Genomic DNA, 20525 nt, shown 5'->3' with positions numbered 1-20525 from the left:
GGTTTGTTAAGGAGAAGTCTTGTCTGACCAATTTAATTGGATACTACGATGTGGTCACAAAGGAAATCAATGCAAAAAATAATTTTGATATCATATACTTGGATTTTAGGAAAGTTTTTGATACTGTTGCACATGGAAGACAGATGTAAAAGTTGGAGCAGTGTGGCATTTGGGGGACATTTCTGCTGCTATGAATAAAGGGATGGCTCTGTGGGAGAAGACAGAGAGTGGTAATCAATGGACACTGCTCTTCGTGGACTAATATTATTAATGGCGTCCACAGCAGTCAGTGCTGGGTCCATTGTTTTCTGTATTTAGCAATGATATCGATGAAGGTATATCAGGCTTAATGTCCAAGTTTGCAGACTATACTAAGGTTGGTAGGGTTGTTAATGACAGTAAGGACCGTACACTACTGAAATAGGATCTGGAAAAGTTGAGCAGATGGGCTGAGAAGTGGCAACTGAAGTTTAACATTGACAGATGCATGCAAAGTGCTGCATATCGGTAGCAGTAACCCCAGAAAATACCAACTGTGCGTTATTACACTCAGGTAGTGGAGAATGAAAAAGACCTGGGGGTGATTGTGCAGTCAGATATGTATTTTTCTGAGCATTGCAGACAGGCTGCAAGAGTAGCTCATGGGGTCTTGCCAATGATATATAGGATTTTTGCTACCAGGGATAAGGTGATTATCCCCCTTGTATAAGGCAATGGTCAGGCCACACCTTGAGTATACTGTATACAGGTCTGGAGGCCTCATTTTAGGAAAGATGTAGAGCTGCTGGACTGAGTATAGAGAAGGGAAATGAGATTAGTTAGTGCCACAAAGGGTTGCTGTTACCAAGAAAGGCTTGAGTTCTGCAAATTGCAGAGTCTGGTAATTAGGCACCTGCGAGGTGATCTGACTGAGGTGTATAAAGCCTTAAATGGTTTGATGCTGAAGGGATTCTTCCTCTTGGTCTCAGATCCTGCACCTGAGGGGGCACAAATTTAAATTGAGGAAAGACAGTTGTAGAACAGATGTGCGGAAATTTGTTTTTAGCCAGAAGATGGTTGATTGCTAGAACAAACTTCCATCTGTTGTTGTGGAAGTTGAATGCTTAAATAAATTCAAGGCTGGACTAGACAAACTTTTGGAGTATATAGATGGCAGAAACAGGATGATTTTTTTTGGCATCATACGCCTGTACTAATGCTAATGCTAATTACCTGGTCCATGAACACCTTTTTTAGACCTACTGTGGAGCCTTTTGCACCAAAAATTCTTTCCAAACATGTGTACCAGCTTCGAAGAATAGGTGCCTGTCAAAACACAAGATAAATTTAATCAAATCAAAAATTTTTCTGGCTAGCATGTGTATCTAATGACATTGAGACAATTTAGTATTTACAAAGGTTATTCAAATGAAAAGCACAAAAGTTAAATTAAAGTCATTTTACAAACCAGAAAACCATGCATGTTAATCTTAGACACAGTTGCATTATGTTCCACTGTCTTCCTCCAGCACTATACCAATGCCTGGATTCCTAGAGAGAAGTTTTGTTGGTTAGTGCTGAAGGATGCACCATTGTCTTGACCTCTTCATCTGATGTGACATCTTATAGTGCATCTTCTTGTAGTCAAAACAAGTGATAATTAGATAATTAAAGTCATTTTACAAACAACCAGAAAACCATACACGTTAATTTTAGACATAGTTGCATTATGTTCCACTGTCTTCCTTCAGCACTGTACACTAATGCCTGGATTCCTAGAGAGAAGTGTTTTGTTGGTTAGCGCTGAAGAATGCACTATTGTCTTGACCTCTTCATCTGACAAGTGACATCTTATAGTGCACCTTCTTGTAGTCAAAACAAGTGATAATTAGATAGAGCTAAGTCTGGTGAATATAGAAGATGGGTAACCTCAAACTAAACTCCATTTTCTAATTCACTGCAGAATTGGTGGTGCAAGGACACGTGTAATCTTTCTACAGACTCATACTGAGGACAGCAAACCATGACTTTTCTTAATGGTTCAGAAACACATTACAATATTTTTCACTTGTCACTGTTTATCATCTCTCTTGCCAGATAATATTCCAGAATCAATCCTTTATGATCCCAGGACACAGTAACGTTTTTCCAGCTGATGCTTGGAAAATATAACGTTATGTATTCATACTTAACATTTTCCATGCTTGTGTACGGACTTTCTTCAGTAGAGGTCAGTCTATAAGTCTGCAAATATACAAGTTCAGAATGCCACCATTATTTCTGAACTTGAGCATTTGATTTCTAGTGTATAATTGTGTACCCTGGACTCATCTGCAATCACTGTGTGTGTGTGTGTGTGTGTGTGTGTGTGTGTGTGTGTGTGTGTGTGTGTGTGTGTGTGTGTGTGTGTGTGTGTGTGTGAGTGAGTGAGTGAGGTGCTGTCTTGGTACCTCCTTCATACTCATATTGTCCAAGAGAAACACAGAAAACCAAGTTGTACTTTCATTTCTGATGTTAAATACTGAAGAATCCATCAAGCATACACTTTGCAAAAGGGAAACTCCTTGCTAAGTATGTGCTGAACCAACACTAATCTTACAAGTTGTGGAAATTTCTTCAATAGTGATTCAACACTTTCCTCTTGTAATGTTTTTCTGAAGGAGTCTTCAACACTTTCAATACTGTTCTTAAACTTATTCACCCACTCACAGACTCGCCACTTACCAATGCACATTTCACCATACTGAGCCAATATTCTACAACAAATTTCAGCAGATGGTACCTTCTGCAATAAAAAAAAAAATTGGATTATAGATTGTATCTCTGCCTTGGAATGTGACTGCAAGGATGCCACCACTATTGTGAAAACTGATTGTTTCTACATAACACCAATAGGTTGGCAACACTGACCACTATACAAGTGGTCAGTGTTGCCAACAGACTTCAATCAATAATTTTATACAAGGTTATCACCAGTTTTTTGTATAAGATGCATTTTATACTGGTTTTGCAGTTTTCATTTGAATGAATTTTACACTTTGCAATAATAAAAAATCAGTTTTATTTTAAGACCAGCAAAAACATATAAGTACAATATTAAATTTGTATGTGTCCACAATTCTGCAGACATAACAGGAGTGTATACATGATGAGAGTCTTGTAAATAAATTCAGCCCAGTAGAGACTGTGCATGGCTCATGGAGAAGAATTTTTTACAGTATAGCCTGTGCTTGTTACCAGGAGAGATTGTTTTTATAGGGATGGGATACACTTAAATAGAAGGGATGCAAGAATATTTGCTAGTGCTATTGAGGCAGGGTTAGGGCTGTCAGAAAACTGCTAGCTAGCTTTTGGGAGGATAGATGGACTAAAAGATCAACAATGGCCACAGGCAGAGGTGTACATAATCCTTGCACTGCTTCTATTGGAACATGAAACAACCTGGAAAGCAAGGTATTGGGGATTTCAAGGCCTGTTGTGGGTCCTCTTGTAACATGCAAATACATGGGCTGTGTTAGGGTAACCAAGAATAAGAACAGGTGCATGTATACAGTACTTGCATACACATTAATGCTAGGAGTGCAGGTAACAAATTTGATAAATTTAAAGTACTGGTTATGTCACCAAACGTGTACATCATAAGATTATCAACAATGTGGCGCCACTCAGACAAAAAAGGATGCAGAATTTAAATGCAGCGAGTGCAACGTATATAAAAAGGACACACAGGACAGCAGTGGGGAGAGGGAGGAATAATTATGCACTTCATTAAAAAGCACCTAGAGCCTAAGGCACTGAGAGTTGGTGAGAGTGGCCAGTGCAATGTTGAATTAGTTTGGTGTGACTCGAAAGACAAAAATAGGAGCTTGTTATAGGTCAAACAGCAATGATGGGTATAACGAACAACAATACAAACAAATTGATTGATTCGGTAAATTAGAATGTCTTATACATGGATTTTAACTTGTGGGATGGTAGTCTACAAAGTAACAAGACTTTTCCAAATTTGTTGAATGGCTGTTTTCTACAACAGCAATTAGAGAAACAATGAGAGAAAGCAATACTACTGATCTGACTTTTAGCAACAAGATTATTGCTCTGAATGCTTCAGGGCAATAATCATAAAATGCTACTAAGCTTTCTATACCAACTATGAGATACTGTTCCAGGTTAAGACTTAAATGGATGTCAAATAAACTCACGAGATTAGTGGCAGAGAAGAAAAATACATGGGATGATTATAAATTAGAAGGGGACACAGAAACCTACAATAAGTACAAACTAGTCTGCAATCAAGTCACTGGGGGGAGATATTTCGGCAAGCTAAGGTGGATTATAAGATGTTTTTGGCCAAGAATGTAAAGAGTACTTTAATTATATTAGCACTAGAAGGAAAAGGATGAATGGCACATCTATTGATACTACTACAATGGCATATCTATTGTTGATCCTCTTCAGGTTGTGATAAACTGAATAAATATTTTGCATTTACACTTACAGTGAAAAGGTTTTTAGGGATGGCAATACCAGATGTTATACTGAAGTATAACTGGAAGTCAAATAACTCAATGTTGTTGTTGTTGTTGTTATTTGGTTTTTAGGAGCATTAGCAACTAAGGCCATATTGCTCCGGGATATGCGGTGGTCATTCCCTGACCTTCCCGCATCCCCCGTATTTGGTGGTGACGGGCTCGAACCCCGGTCTAATCAAGAAGCGTGTGCTGCGCACTGTTGCTCCTTCCCACCTGGCTACGGAGGCGCCTTAACTCAATGTTAACTGAGAAGAAATTGGAAGAGAAATGTTCAATTGAAGCTATATGTAAATGAGGCACATGGGGCTGTTGGGATTTATCCAATTATGATAAAGGATGCAGCAAAAGAGAAAAGTAAACCTTTAGTCATAATTATGAGAGCTGAGAGCATCCTTGGATTCAGGAGAGGTCCCTATGGATTCGAGATGCACAGATGTCTCCTCAATTTACAAGGGAGGATTAAAGAGTGAAGTGAGTAATTAGAGACCTCAGTCTGATTGGCTACTATGATGCAGTGGCAAAAGGGACTGTATGCAAAAAAAATATTTTTACATCATCTACTTAGATTTCAGAAAACAGTTAATAATATTCCACATGCAATATTACTGTATAAATTGGAGCAGTATGACATTAGGAGCAAGTTACTGCTATGGATAAAGGGATGGTTGAGTGGGAGAAGACAGGGGTTATCAATGGGCACTGTTCTTCTTGGACTAATGTTATTAGTGGAGTGCCTCAGGGTTCAGTACTGGGCCCATAGATGTTTTCAATATTTATTAATGATACTGATATTGATGATGGCATATTAGACTTAATGTCTAAGTCTGCAGATGATATAAAGGTTGACAGTAATTAGGGTATACTTCTGCAACGTCTGAAAAAATTAAGTATGGATAATAGATAGCTGAGATGTGGCAATTGAAGTTTAACATTGAGAAATGCAATACCTCTCATGTTTTTTTCCCAATGATATACAATAATTTTTCATTATAGAAAAGGAGTTAATTATTCCACTGTATAAGGAAATGGTAAGGCCACATCTTGAATATTGCATACTGGTCTGGAAGCCTCATTTTAGGAAGAATGTAGATCTGTTGGAACATCAAAGAGGGTTTGGGTTTTTTGGTTTTATTGGCGCATCAGCTACTAAGGCTATAATGCGCCAAGACCAGGAACATCAAAGAGCAACAAGATTAGTGAGGGGAACAAAATAGTACTTTTACTAAGGAAGACATCAGTTCTGCAAAATGCAGCACTTGGAAACTAGGCAACTGAAAAGAGATCTGTTCAAGGCTCTGAATGAATTAAATAGTAGTAGTGACATGTGATACAAGAAAGCAAGTGTATGAGCTTATGCAGCATCAGCCAAAAAAAAAAAAAAAAAAAAAGAAAATCACACCATTCCCTCCAAATGCCTGTCCAGTTCCTCCTTAAATTTATTCAACCTATCAACTTCCACAACGACAGATGGAAGTTTGTTCCAGCAATTAACCACCCTCTGGCTAAAGGCAAATTTCCACACATCTATTCTACATCTGTCCTTCTTAATTTGAATTTATGCCCCCTTAGGTTCGTAATCTGAACAAGTGGAAGGATCCCATCAGAATTCAGCGTGTTCAACCCATTCAAGGCCTTATACACCTCAATCAGATCACTGCGCAGGTGCCTAGTCTCCAGCCACTGCAATTTGCAGAACTTAAGCCTCTCTTGGTAAGAGGATCCCTTCATTCCCCTCACCAATCTTGTTGCCCTTCTCGGTACACGCTCAAGTAAATCTACATCCTTCCTAAAATGAGGCCTCCAGACCTGTACGCAGTACTCAAGGCGTGGCCTGACCATTGCCTTATACAGAGGGACAATCACCTCCTTTTCCCTGCTAGCAAAATTCCTATATATCATTGACAAAACCCCATGACCTGCCCTGCCCTGCCATATCTGACTGCACAATTACTCCCAGGTCTTTTTGATTTTCTACCACCTTAAGTGTAGTACCACACAGTTGGTACATTTCTCTGGGGTTACTTCTACCCATATGCAGTACTTTGCATTGTCAAGGTTAAACTTCAGTTGCCACTTCTTAGCCCATCTGCCCAAATTATCTAGATCCTGTTGCAGCAGCACACTGCCATTAATGTCATTAACAGCCCTGCCAACCTTTGTATCATCTGCAAACTTCGACATTAAGCCTGATATACCTTCATCAATATCACTGATAAATATACAAAACAACAGTAGACCCAACACCGAACCCTGTGGGAAGCCACTAATAACATTAGTCCACGAAGAGCAGCACCCATTGATTACCACCCTCTGTCTTCTCCCACTTAACCATCCTTTTATCCATTGTTGCAACTTACCCTTAATACCATTCTGCTCCAATTTGTACAATAGTCTTCCATGCACAACCATGTCAAAAGCTTTCCTGAAATCCAAATATATATGATATCGAAATTATTTTTTGCATCCAAATGTTGATGGCATCCTTACTCTAGTCGTGTTGATTGTTGAAACAAGCTTTCATCTGATATTGTAGAAGAGGGTAGTATGAATAAATGTAAGAAATAATTGTTATGTGTGGGTGTGTGTGTAACAGCTACAAACCCTGAGTTGACCTATTTTAGTTGCTAAAGCTGTATAGTTACTGAAAGTAATTCAAAACATTTTACATTCAAGAACTATACAACTTTAACAGACAAAAACTGAGTGTAAAGCTTATTACCTTCAAACTTTCCAATTAATTTTGCAGCACTTATCTACAACTTTCTGGTGGGTCATGATAGAAATCCATACAGTTTTCAATTGATTGCAATGAATGCACTAAAATATAACCCTACAACCTTTACTACTTTAACTGCCATGTATCACACTGTGTTTACCTACAATATTTACTCATTGTAGATAAACATAGTGCAGTGGAAGACTATATGTTACCACATTCCAGATACTCTCAAGTGAATACATATAAAACATACACTGCAGTTATTTTATAATTAATGCATTTTTTATTGTTTTAATTAATTTATTGTGTAGGAAAGTTTGTTTGAATATCGTGAGACTGTCTTTACTATCTGAGAGCAAGAGTAGCAACTCAATGATACAGCAGAATGTCAGTTATCCAGAATAATTTGAAAGGCTGATTTTTCTTCTTTTTTTTTTTTTTTTTTTATTAATGGTAGTATTTGAGGCAAATGTTTATTATGCTACGAGAATATTTCAGTCTGCTTTTTTTATGTCGTATATTTGGTGAAATTTTAGATTAGGACTAATGGCTCCTCAAATAGGCCTCTGAGGTTGGGTATATTCATATTACGTTCTTAGCGTTTTTTCACCAACCTTTCATGGAGTAAAATAAAATTAAAATAAAATAAAACAAAACAAATCTTGATAACTATATTTACAATAACCTGTATTTACAAAATTAATATACATATTACAATAAAATTAATATACGTATTACAATACGGGATTTTATCGCTTTTAACTTAGTATATTTTAATGCATTTTAATCTTGTGTTTTAATACTTTTAATATTGTAATACGTATATTAATTTTGTAAATACAAGTTATTGTAAATATAGTTATCAAGATTTGTTTTGTTTTATTTTATTTTAATTTTATTTTACTCCATGAAAGGTTGGTGAAAAAACGCTAAGAACGTAATATTAGGACTAATGGGTTTTCTCAGAAACACGAGTGATAAGTTTAGTTATTCGCTTCTGTGAACCCAATTTTTCATAGCATATTTCGTTCTCTTCATTTCATATTATGTTTAATTTAGCTCCCGATTCAGTAAGAATAACATCAGCCCCAAACTGTGCGATTTATTATTTTTTTCAGCTTTTTTAAGGTAAAATGCCAATGAATATTGGCATTTTACCTTTAAAATACCTTAGAAACAGCACAGAAATGGGCAGAAAACAAGGAGGAATGTGATATAATCAAACTGATATTAAAGAACTTGAGAGATTTAGCAGAAAAAAAAATTGGTCACAAAAAAAAAAAGATCGAACATTATTTTTAAAAAAAATTACTTTAAATTTTTCCACATAAAATTTGCAGTAAAATTTGGATAGGTAAAACCTATCCAAATATACATATGTAAAGTAAATGTGCAAATTTTTATGACCAACTCATTTTTTTAAATTAAATAAATTTGTTTTTTTCGCACTATTTAAAGTCTTTTTCTTCTACCATGATATATTATAACAGAATTTATTTAATTTTACCTTACATCTGATTATCCAGAAAATTTTTCTATCCGGAAGAGGTCTGACATTAATTATTCCAGATAACTGACGCTCTACCATAATTAGTGATAGAGAACTCAGAATTTTTTAGTCCTCCAATTATTACATGAAACACTAACACTAAACATTATAACCAACTTTAAATTTCTGTGTTTGTAAACAACAGCAGATTGCTTTCATGGAGCCTCATTACAGTGTACACAAAGTTTATTATATTCTTCTCCATATATCCAAAAGCATGCATGTATCATTTCAACACAATTTTTAACAATAATTGTGTTGAAAGTTCATTAAGTTGTTCTAATAAACAACTTAACAAGTATGTAATTTTTAATCATAATGGGCAAAATGGGAAAAATAAAAGTACAAATATTCCAAAAAAATCCCATACTTTGTAACTTTAGAGGAGAAAATTTGTATCATAAACAATAAAAAAAAAAAAAAAAAAAAAAAGGTAACTCTCTAGCAGCTAATGGACATATTAATGGTAGAATGGTTTCAGCCATTCTATGATTAATATGATAGTGAAGAACAGACTGAAGGCTTGGAGCTAAAACGGAGTATGAAGGCAAGTTCAGGTCATATCAAGCCATTTAATATAAACTGAAGGCAGTTCTGCAAATTTAAGATTCAAATTAACAGTTATGAAACAGTGAATATATATATTGATTTGTGAAGTGAATTTCTGTTTGCACTCCAACACAACCACCTAAATCAAAGAAGTTTACAATACAATGCTATATTTAACAGTTATGTGAACTCAAACCACAGTCAATCCAGATATGTACTATTGTACTAACCAATCATGTACATCACGCCTAGGGAAAAAAAAAAACATCAGAGAATGAGATACTATGCTTGGCACAGACATGAAAGGCCTAGATAAAAAAAAAAAAAAAAAAGAAAAGAAAAGAAAAAGAAATAAACCATATTTTAAACTTCACTTTGTTTATGCATTCTAAGTAATTAATTCTTTTTTCATTTTGTTCAATTACTTAGTAACAGTACTAACCAATGAAAAAGATTTTCATTGGTCAGTACTGTTAAAAATGATTAAGTAATGCTATTTACAAAAATAAACATTCATATTAAAAGATAAATCTTTATTAAAAGAACTCCAACATAAGCATATTAATGCTATGTCAATACATACTAACTTTTTATCTTCCTCGTTTATTCATTCAACTGCCGTTTTCTGGAACAACCTTCCTTCATACGTATTTCCTAAAAATTACAGTCTACAGAAGTCCAAGTCAAATACCTTCTTTCGTCTTCTCAACCTCCAACCCAAGCATGGTACTAAGTACTATAGGTTCAAATACCTCTCATGTTTGGGGTTTTCATAAAAAAAAAAAATTTGAGATGTTTGTTCACCAAAGCAACAGTAACCTTGATTTTTCACAATCACATCAAAACGTGTATTATCAGCTTTTTTTGCAATCACATGAAAAAAAAAAAAAAAAAAACATAACGTGTGATCTTTAAGGCATTGAGTATGTGGCAAAGAAAAGAACACTTAGACTATAAAATAATAGGGTACTTATCTATTATCCTCCTGCCAGTGTAAGTTACAAAGAAGTCAAACCCAAACTAACCAGTATATCTTTATGTGTATTTACCTTTTGTAGTTTATACATAAGTTTCATGGCAATGAAGATGTGGAGTGGCGGCATTATAACTACTAGCAAGATGATAATAGACAAATATCCAAAATGTTAATACAATGGGGCCTCAACATCCGATGGTAATTCGTTCCACAAAACCCACTGTATGTTGAAAATATTGTTTTTTTGTTTGTTTTGTTATTTGGTTTTTAGGAGCATTAGCAACTAAGGCCATATTGCTCCGGGATATGTGGTGGTCATTCCCTGACCTTTCCGCATTCTCCGTATTTGGTGGTGACGGGCTCGAACCCCAGTCTAATCAAGAAGCGTGTGCTATGCACTGCTGCTCCTTCCCACCTGGCTACTGAGGCGCCGTGAAAATATTGTAACTTGAAACCAATAATACATTGATTTCCCATAATTCGTTCCCCAACAACACATACAATAGGTATTTCTTGCATGTTATACTTCATTTTTACATTAAAAATTAATTTATGAAAAAAACAGACTTGAAGTGGTGGGACTATATCAAGCGTCACGCGTATTTTCAGTCTTTTGTTGCTACTGGCAAAGAAACTGTCCAACTGGACTGATTTCGACAACTTTTTTTGTAGCTTCCTGAAGTCCAGTGTCACTCTCTGTAATTTTCTCCAAGTCTTGTAGCTCCTCTGTTGTTAGCTCACACCCATGAGCATCAATAAGGTCCTTCAACCTCCAACCTCTTCGCCAACCTCCAGACCCACTGATTTACCAAGAGTGACAATATCATTTGTCAAAGCACCATCATCTTCAAATCCGGCAACGTTATGAATAATTAAAGGCCAGATCTTTTTCCAGGCTGAATTTAAGTACCTGGCGGAAACATCATTGCAAGAACTTACAATCAGCCTCACACAGTCCACCATGTTGAACTTCGACCTCGAATCTTTGAGGGTGAGAGCCTTTTCACCAGAGGCGTCTGCAAAGCAACTTGTGAACATTTTTGTGGTGTAGATTTTCTTGAAATTTGCAATCATTTGCTGGTTTGGTTGAAGAAGCGGAGTGGTGTCGGGTGGCAAAAATTTGACTTGAACAAAATCAAATTGTACCTGAAGAGATTGAACAAGGTTGGGATCATGGCTTAGCACATTATCCAGCAGGAGCAGTGCCTTCACAGGAAGATTATTTTTCTCAAGATAACTCTTCACTGAAGGACAGAAAACCGCAAGCTCCCATTCACTGAAGACATATCCTGTAACCCAAGCCTTCTTGTTACTGTGCCAAAACATTCCCAGCATGCATTTGTCGACTTTTGTTGTTTAAATACTACGGGGGTATTAGAGTGGTACAAAAGCAAAGACTTCGGCTTAAAATCTCAAGAGGCATTGGCACCCAACAGAAGAGTGGGCTTATCTTTCATAGGCTTATGCCCAGGTAAACTAGCCTCATCCTTAGTGATGTACGTGTTCCTGGGCATTTGCTTCGAGAAGAGGCCGATTTCACAAATGTTAAAAACCCGCAGGGGAAGATAACCCTCCTGATCAACTAACTCTTGGAATTCAATTTTAAAGATCTAAGATGCTTTATCAGCACTGGATGCTTCCCCATGCCTTTCAACACTTTCGATATTTGCCCCCTTTTTTTTTTTTGAAGCACTCGAACCAGCCTCTGCTGGCTTTAAAGTCTTCAAAGCACACAGCACTGCCACTGGCTGATGGAGCTTAAAGTTTCAGTTCATCATAGATCTGAAACAATCATACGAGTGATGTTTCGTGTGCCACATGTTGAATGATAATGTTGTTGAACAATAACAAAGACGCTAATTGGTTGAGAACAATCGTACAAGTGATGTTCCGGGCAGCATGCATCTGAAAATTTCCACCCATGTATCGTTCCAGTTATATCGGACAGTCATCGGTACCTGCAAATATCATCAGTCCTTAAAATAAAAGATTGTACGAATGGTATATCGGTTCCTGAGAATATCAGATGTCGATGTCATTGTAAGTCGAGGCCCTACTGTATTTAGCAAAATTTTAACATGACACACAAAAATCATATTTTAATGTATTATTCAGCATAAATATAACAAAAAATAAATAAATAAATAAATAGTCTAGATACCAAATCTCCTAATACAAAACACCAGCAAGTTACATCCAGGTACTTTTAAACTGCAACACCCTATATGTTAATTTTTGTCCATTATTAAAATTCCTCAAAATGCTCATTCAATTCTGCTTACCACAAAACAACTTCCAAGAAAGGCAAACCTTGCAATTCTTTTAGGTTCCAAGTGTTTCCATGTCTTTTTTTCTAATATAGTCTGACTTATGATATCACCTGATGCCATAACTAAACCTAGAAAAGCAATAAAAAAAATTTTATTTCTTTCTGCGCTAGCGAGATCTTGTTGTGATGAGTAAGTATGGAAAGTAAAATTAAAAGGTGCGACTATAGACTAATAAAACTGAATTTCATGTGCGGGTCATGGAAGCAAGTGAGGAGAGATCACAACAAGGACAACTGACACACTTCCATTTGTAACTGCATTATTTTCAAGATCAGCAAATCACTGTGGTTATAAGCATATGTTATTTTGTGTTAATATAAAAATAACTGGGTATTATTTTGAACAAATAATTAATATCAAAGTCTGTAGCAACTTAAAGAAATTTGCAAATAAGAGTTGGTATGTTAAAGGAAATTATGGGAATGAAGTGAGGTCAAGGGCAGAGGGGTTTTTTTTTGAATGGCACAAAAGGTTACGAAGGATTCCCCATGATGACGCACAATGTTCATTAACCCAAAAGACCAGTGAAAACTTGAAAAGGTCACAGATTTGGTTTCTTCAGATAGATGATTAACTGTGAAAATGATAGTTGACTGGTTGATTGGAGATTTTCTGGTGAATCAACTACTATGATCACAGTTCATATCATTTATCATGTATTATATCTGTAGAAGAGTGTACATGCTCACATGCTGATTTGTACCTTTGTGTGAAATGAAAAAATGGGAAAAGTTAAAAATTTTGGTAAGGAAACAGTTGAAATAAAACTTGAAAATGTTTCTGTAAATATTGTACCAGGCATTTTGAATGACAAACAGAAATACCAAAAACTTAACATTCTAATCTTTCGAGGAAAGCTGGACAATAACACATTTTTGAGAAAACAGTAACTAATGTGTTGAGAAGAATGTAATGTGGTTGCTCATAATGAATTAATTAAATGTGAATAACACTAATTAAAATATGTGAAACACTAATTAAACTATGTATTATCTACAATTCACTGATATATAGTATTATCACTCCATATTATCTCATAAACACTAAACTATGTAATTAAACTAATAAAGTATTATCACTCTGTATTATCACATAAACACTAATTAAACTATATATTATCAAGCAATTTTATTGTGTAAAATGTATTAAAATAAGGATGTTAAATTCCTACTCAGCTACTAAATAGTTAGCAATGTTTGTGAATTGCATAATGAATCCTGTAATTACGTCTAACCAGAAAAGATTTCGTGGCAGTTCCTAACTTTACAGGTAAATTTCCTTCACCTAACAAAAGACATTGTCTTCTGCCCTGTAAAGTTCCTAACTTTTCCCTCTCTCTCTCTCTCTCTAGAAAAATGGAAGAAAAAGTCTTCTATTTTTCTAGAGATAGAGAGGTCATAAGCCCACTATACAAGGAAACTGTAAGACTGCACTTGGAATACAGTATCCAAATATGGATACTGCACCCAAAAAAAAGACAGCAAGATTCCAGAAAGGGTCCACAGATGGACAATGCACCTGGTGAGAATGACAAAAGGGTGTCCCTATGAGGAAAGACTTCAAATATGTGTGCTACAGATCTTGGCAATTGGGCACCTTATAGGAGACCTGATATATAGTGTGGTCTAAAAGGCTCTGAGAGAGGATAATAAAATGAATGAATATGAAATTTTCATTGTTATGAATTATCTGGGACAGGGGCAATCCTAGGTATTTGGCACCCCCCCCCCTTTAAAATTTTATTCACATGTGTATGTAAGTTTCAAGTTTTCGTTGAACGTTGGCACCCGGGTACAGTGCAATCCTTGCACCCTCGGGACAGCCTCTGATCTGGGACCTAAGAGCCATAAATTCAAATTACAAGGGAAGAAGTTTAGATTGGATTGCAGGAAGCTTACTTCTAAAATAAGTTATCACTATGGTTAGTCAAGATTGACAGTTTGAAAAAATTCAAAGACTACTTAGGTGAGGAGGGAAACACACAGGTATTTTATTTTATTTCATTTTTTTTTTTTTTTTTTTGATAGTGCACAAAAACTTTGGGCTTTCTTGCACCATATGGCTAATATGAATACAAATTTCAAATAGGATATCATTTACAAGACATGTTGAGAAAGAAAACACTCAATCCCTCCACAAACTACAAAAATATCAGGGAAACAAAATTTTATAAAAAAATATTTTAAGTTACATATTTTACTATTTTTCTACTTAAATGTAAAGGAAATTTAAGCACATCTCGAAGTCAATTTGTGACTTCGATTTTCACTTCATCACTGCCAAATTTTTTTTTCAGCCATGTGCTTCTCCAAATTGTTGTTGTTCTGGTTTTTAGGAGCATTAGCAACTAAGGCCATATTGCTCCGGGGATATGTGGTGTTCATTCCCTGACCTTTCCGCATCCTCCATATTTGATGGTCACGGGCTCAAACCCCAGTCTAATCAAGAAGCATGTGCTACGCACTGCTGCTCCTGCTTCTCCAAATACAAAAAGAGGTAGTAATCACACAGCATCACGTATGGGATTATATGGTGGATGATCAAAGATTACCCAACAAAACCATATTAACAGTTCTTGCATGTGAGCATCAGAGTAAAGTCTTGCATTATTAATGCAATAAACAAATGATCTCAGAGAGTAAACTATGCATTTTGTTTTGAATTGCTCACTGTAGTTTTCAGTATTGCACAGTATGTGTCTGCATTTATCATTGTTCTTTGTGTCATAAATTTAACCTGTTTCAAACAGTTTTAACAAAACTGTTTGAATTTCTTCATTCAAGGTGAGCCGGTATGTTTCAACATTGTGATTAGTGTTTACTCTCTAGAGAGTGACTAATCCAGATCTCATCTCATCCCCATTGTCTAAAAATAGAATCACCACTTCCACGTAATGTTGCAGAACCCTTAATGTACTTACTATTCATTTCACTCTGTGAGCATCAATTAATTTTTGGTAGTTCAAAAAATTAGTTAATTTTTGGTAGGTCATTGCTGTTTCACAAAGCAATGACCTTGAGATATTGAGGAAACTTATAAAGATCAGAAAGTGTTCGCTCTCTTTTCTCCTGAATTCTTTCATAGGCTCTGTGAATCAGATGTCACTGATAACGGATCTTCCATTCATAAACTCCCTAAATGACACTGTCACTAATAACAGATGATCTTCCACTACATTTTTCATCATGGACACTAGTCCTACCTTCACAGAATGCACTTTATATTCCAGTGATTCATAACATTTTCTCCATAAGTCTCTACTGCCTGCCGCTGAATGGCAGTAGGTCAGACATTAAGAGCATTTAAATATCTGATAACATAATGAATCTCACATTTGGTGGAATTTTCAATAGACATGCTCATTTTTAACTTGTACTGAGCAGTACAACACAACCCAGTAACTTAACTGTTATACTGTGTGTACTACAACTCGATTGTCATGGCAACTTCTCACTTGTACGAATGCTGTATGTACTGGGTCTTTACTATTGACATGCCTCATAAGTAAAAAAATTTAGGAATTACACTGGATGAATGTTGTATCTGCTATTTAATTGTTATACAATTTTGAAATGACCCGAGCAATTAAAAAACATGTTACCTCATAATTTATTATTATAAAAAAGGTTCACCTTCTGCCCTAAAACCTATAGAAGATATAGAATGATAAGGAAGACTTCTGGTCCATGCTCCACCAAAATACTCACTGCCCTCACAAAAAATTTTGAAAGAATGAGAAGTGTGCACGATGTCCCAGGAAATCCCTGCACCACTGATGAAATAAAGCATGACATGAAGGAGAAATTTTTTTGGTGAAGCTTGCAATAGTTCATTACAGATGTACCAATGAACTGAATATGCCTTAGACAACAGTCAGGCATATTCCCTGGAAGCATTCAGTTTTGAAAAGTTACAGTTGGTATAACTAATATTACTGTTTGCCATTCAACAAAAAGCTGAATGACACATACAAGTGATACAAGTTTTGCTGGGACTTTCAACAGAAAAAAAAAAAAAAGGATAATGTGGCAGCATGACTTGTTTTCAGTGTTTTTCGATAGCCAAATTGAAATGCCACACATTCAACAGTGTGGCAATAAAAAAAATCCTCATCAAGTATAAACATGAATCTCCAAATATAACTTTGATTTTTTACCATTTCATATCAGAAAATTTATGGACTTTTCTTTTCTTATACAAAAAATGATCAATGGAAACATTTAACTAGACATGTTAAATACAAAGGGCTTATACCTCAACTTCATGGAGAGTCTGCTGATTTCATCTTCCAAAAAGACAGTGTATTTCCTCACTTTCATGTGGTTGTACAAGAATATCTCAATAACACATTACCTTACCAATAGATGGAACAAGACTGCAAAAGTGGCATGTGGTACTTCTGAACCACCCAGGATTTTAACTTAACACCAGATGGCTTCTTTTTTGTGGAGCTATGTAAAGGATGACTTGTTTGTACCAACACTGCCAACAAACATTCCTGAACTGAAATGCAATATTACAAAAGCAGTAGCATCAGTTACCACAAGTAAATCTGCAAAGATTTGGGAAGAAAGACTATTGAATCACTGTCTGTTGTATGAATTATCAAGTTTGTGTAGAGGGCCTGTTAGAAATTTTCAGATATTTCATGGCAAACTTTCAAATATTTTCTGTCCTGACAATAATAAATGTCAATTTTTCATTTCTATGGTTTTTTTGAAACTACTTCTTCTAGAATCATCTTATATTCATAATACTATACAACTATTTTCTCCACCGGGTGAATTTTATGGTTTTTATTTTTTTTTAACTAATTAAAAATATTACACTAAAATCTTTTCATAATGTATCATTTCTTGAATCATATAACACTAATATTATCATATAATAATAATAATCAAAGAAAGTTAAGTGGTACATGTGCACTACATTTGTACAGCCACTGATGAAGAGAATGCCAAATTGCTCAATGAGGTTATGTAAAAGTGATGAAACAGCACTACAAAATTAGAATACCACTAATTAAAAGAATACCATTACATATGACAGCTAGTTATTTTTCGCCTTACTCACTTGCACATTACTAGAATAGCTGACTACCTGAACTTCATAATGATTTAATATATGTAGTGAAAGAACAATTTATGTATTTATTTGAACATTTCACTAGCATGTTTGAGAGATTGAGAGATCCCAATTTTAAAATTTTCTGGATTTTAGAGAAAGGTATAACTAGTGGTTGAGCAGTTTTAGACACATTTCAATAAATATTAAGCACAAACAACTCAATTTGTAACATTTATTATGATTATCTTGTTCTTTTGTCTGTTTGTACAGGCAGCAAGATTTAAACTGCATGGATAATATAATGGTTTTAATTCTCACAGCAGAATAAACCTGTCTTTGTAAGGGTTTCCCTGGTATTGCACTACTTCCAACAGATAACTTTAGCTATACTGCAGCTTTTAAAACTGATTTAACTGATTTCGTATAGCATACGAAAGTGCACATTGAACATTTTTACAACTAATTTGTCTGCTTCTTGTTAATAGAGACCAGCTGAAATCTAATGAAGGGCCAGTTAGTCTCCAATTAATCTTTTGGAGAGGTCATCTGTTTGAAAGTAATAGTGTATAGTGTTATTTGTAATGTGGCTCTGGGGGTTTTCCCCAACTCTACATCAAGTGATCTGATGAATGCAAACTCTGTAAAGGCCAGATTTATGTAGGTTTCCCTACATAGTTCATGTAAATTGAGTATAGAGTGCTCATGTATTGTTAGTCATATTGGTTGCGTTGTTCATCCGGCCTCTTAGCCTAGGGCAGTGTTTCCCAAAGTTTTTACCTCCATGTACCCCTTCTTAATTCTTCGTAAGTACCGAGTACCCCCTTGTCAAAAAAAAATCGTATTTCGTTGTAAATGTCTATAAATATTTTTATTTGAATTTAAGTGTACATAAACAAAAATTGTTTATAATTTATATTTTATAGAAATAAAGTAAACATACTACAAATTTTTACTTAATTAAAATAATTTATCATCAATGTGAGTAGTGAAATTGCTTGTGGTGGGATAATATTTCAGCAAAATTTGGCTCTGTGGTTGTTAATTTCAATCTCAGATGCAGTTTGACATTTATAATGTGGTTCCTCTTCTTTGTCTACAAGGGTCAAAAATCAAACTTTGCACAGATATGAACTTGGAAATGGAAAAATGAACTTTAGAGCTTTATCTGATAACGCAGGAAATTCATTTTGTATTTGTAACCAAAATGATGATAATGTATTCTCATTATATTTGTTTTTTAAGAATCCATCAGAAGTTAGTTTCAAAAGTTGTTCTTCTTCTTCTGTTTGCAACAAACCCTTTGACATAGACTGATTGATGTTGAAAGGGTATCTTATCCACTCAATATTAATGTCAAATTCAATGAAATACTTTTCTAGATTCATCTGTAAACTTTGTAAATGCTGTATTATAATAATCTTCACATTGTCATCAATTTGTTTATTCGAACTTGTGTACAATTCATGAAGAGGTGGGAATGCATCCAATTCTCCGTTACCAACTTGTTTTTGCCACAACTTTATCTTTGCCAATGTCGCGTTCACTTTATCTTGAACGTGAAATATAGAAATTTCCTTGCCTTGTAAAGACAAATTAAGATTATTTAAAACAGTAAATATGTCTGCCAGGTATGCTAATTGACTGAGCCATTTCCAATCATGTAAACATTTTTTTAATTCAAAACTTTCATTAAAAAAAACCCGTAGTTCATTCCGAAGTTCAAATAAACGAGTTAGAACTTTTTCGTGAGAAAGCCAACGAACCTGGTATGGAAAAGAAGTTGATTTCGCTCCATCCATGCTTATTCCAACACAACTCTTCCAATCAAGTTTGTATTGTTGCATAAATTTTTCCATAATGTTAAATATTTCTCCTGTTGTATGTTTGGCAAGGGTTGGCAAAATAAAAGGTTGTCATGAAGTTTTTGATTTTTTTTGTTATCTAATGAACACTAGAAGATTTGCAAAATTGTAATGTAAGTGGATTCATCAGCCTGCAATGCATAATAAAGACCCTTACAGACAGATATTGTTATCCAATATATATATTTATATATCCAATATATAAATATCTGTTTTATATTTTCAACCATTTCAGTGATTCTCCAACGAACAGTATTATTTGAGAGGAAAATCTGATCAAAAGACCTATTTGCGTTATCTCCGATCATTACTTCTGCTATTATCTTTGCCGTAGGCTTGACAAAGTTTCACCAATTGTCTCTGCTGCACCACTTTTCGCTATTAAGAGCAACACACAATATGAAGCTTCTAATGCCTTTTTATTTTTACCTCCTGACACGATCGACATCATTTTCTGAGTTTCTTTTAAATTTCTGAGTTTATTTTGAAAAAATTCTACAGGTTTGTCCTTGTATTCATTATGTTTCGATTCAAAATGGCAAATTAAGTTAGATGGTTTCATGCTTTCATTTGTTAAAGTTTCACAACAAATGACACATACTGGAATAGGTTCCTCTTTGTTTCCCGTCCATGAAAATCCACATTTCAAGTATTTCATATTGTACTTACGATGTTTTTTTTACCTTCTTCTTAGCTTGTTCTTTAGAGATGTCAGATGACACACCCTTGTCAATTTCATTTGGTCCAGATACAATATCAACCTTTTCTTGTTGTTTGCAGCTACTTGTATCTGCTTTATTGCTCTCTTTTGTGCATTTTATAAATCCAGTTTTTAACCAATGATCCATACTTAAGAATCTAAAGGGCAAAAAAGAATTTATAATATTTATTATGCGTACTAACTTCTATGCATTATTAAACAAAAAATAGATATTTTAAAACATAAATAAAAAAAAACATAT

General features: G+C 34.9%; 1 protein-coding gene across 3 annotated transcripts in view; it reads right to left on the bottom strand.

The window, feature by feature from the left end:
- LOC150075313 (mitochondrial inner membrane protein Mpv17-like) overlaps window positions 1-20525 on the bottom strand; it is a 92711-nt gene that overhangs the window by 57369 nt on the left and 14817 nt on the right. For 2 of the 3 annotated variants that reach the window (XM_090388852.1, XM_090388851.1), the window contains exons 2-3: window positions 12587-12702; window positions 1213-1305 (exon numbers count right to left, since the gene is read on the bottom strand). In XM_090388852.1, coding sequence (XP_090244978.1) covers window positions 1213-1305; window positions 12587-12702 — 209 coding nt within the window. The remainder of the gene's footprint in view (window positions 1-1212; window positions 1306-12586; window positions 12703-20525) is intronic. The other variant, XM_090388853.1, reaches the window with a different exon arrangement.

This window comes from Mastigoproctus giganteus, chromosome 14, assembly GCF_048544385.1.
Source record: "Mastigoproctus giganteus isolate SK-2022 chromosome 14, ASM4854438v1, whole genome shotgun sequence".
Taxonomy (NCBI): Eukaryota; Metazoa; Arthropoda; class Arachnida; order Uropygi; family Thelyphonidae; genus Mastigoproctus; species Mastigoproctus giganteus.
Note: the sequence above shows the minus strand (reverse complement) of the source record. Positions and strands in the feature narration are given on the sequence as shown.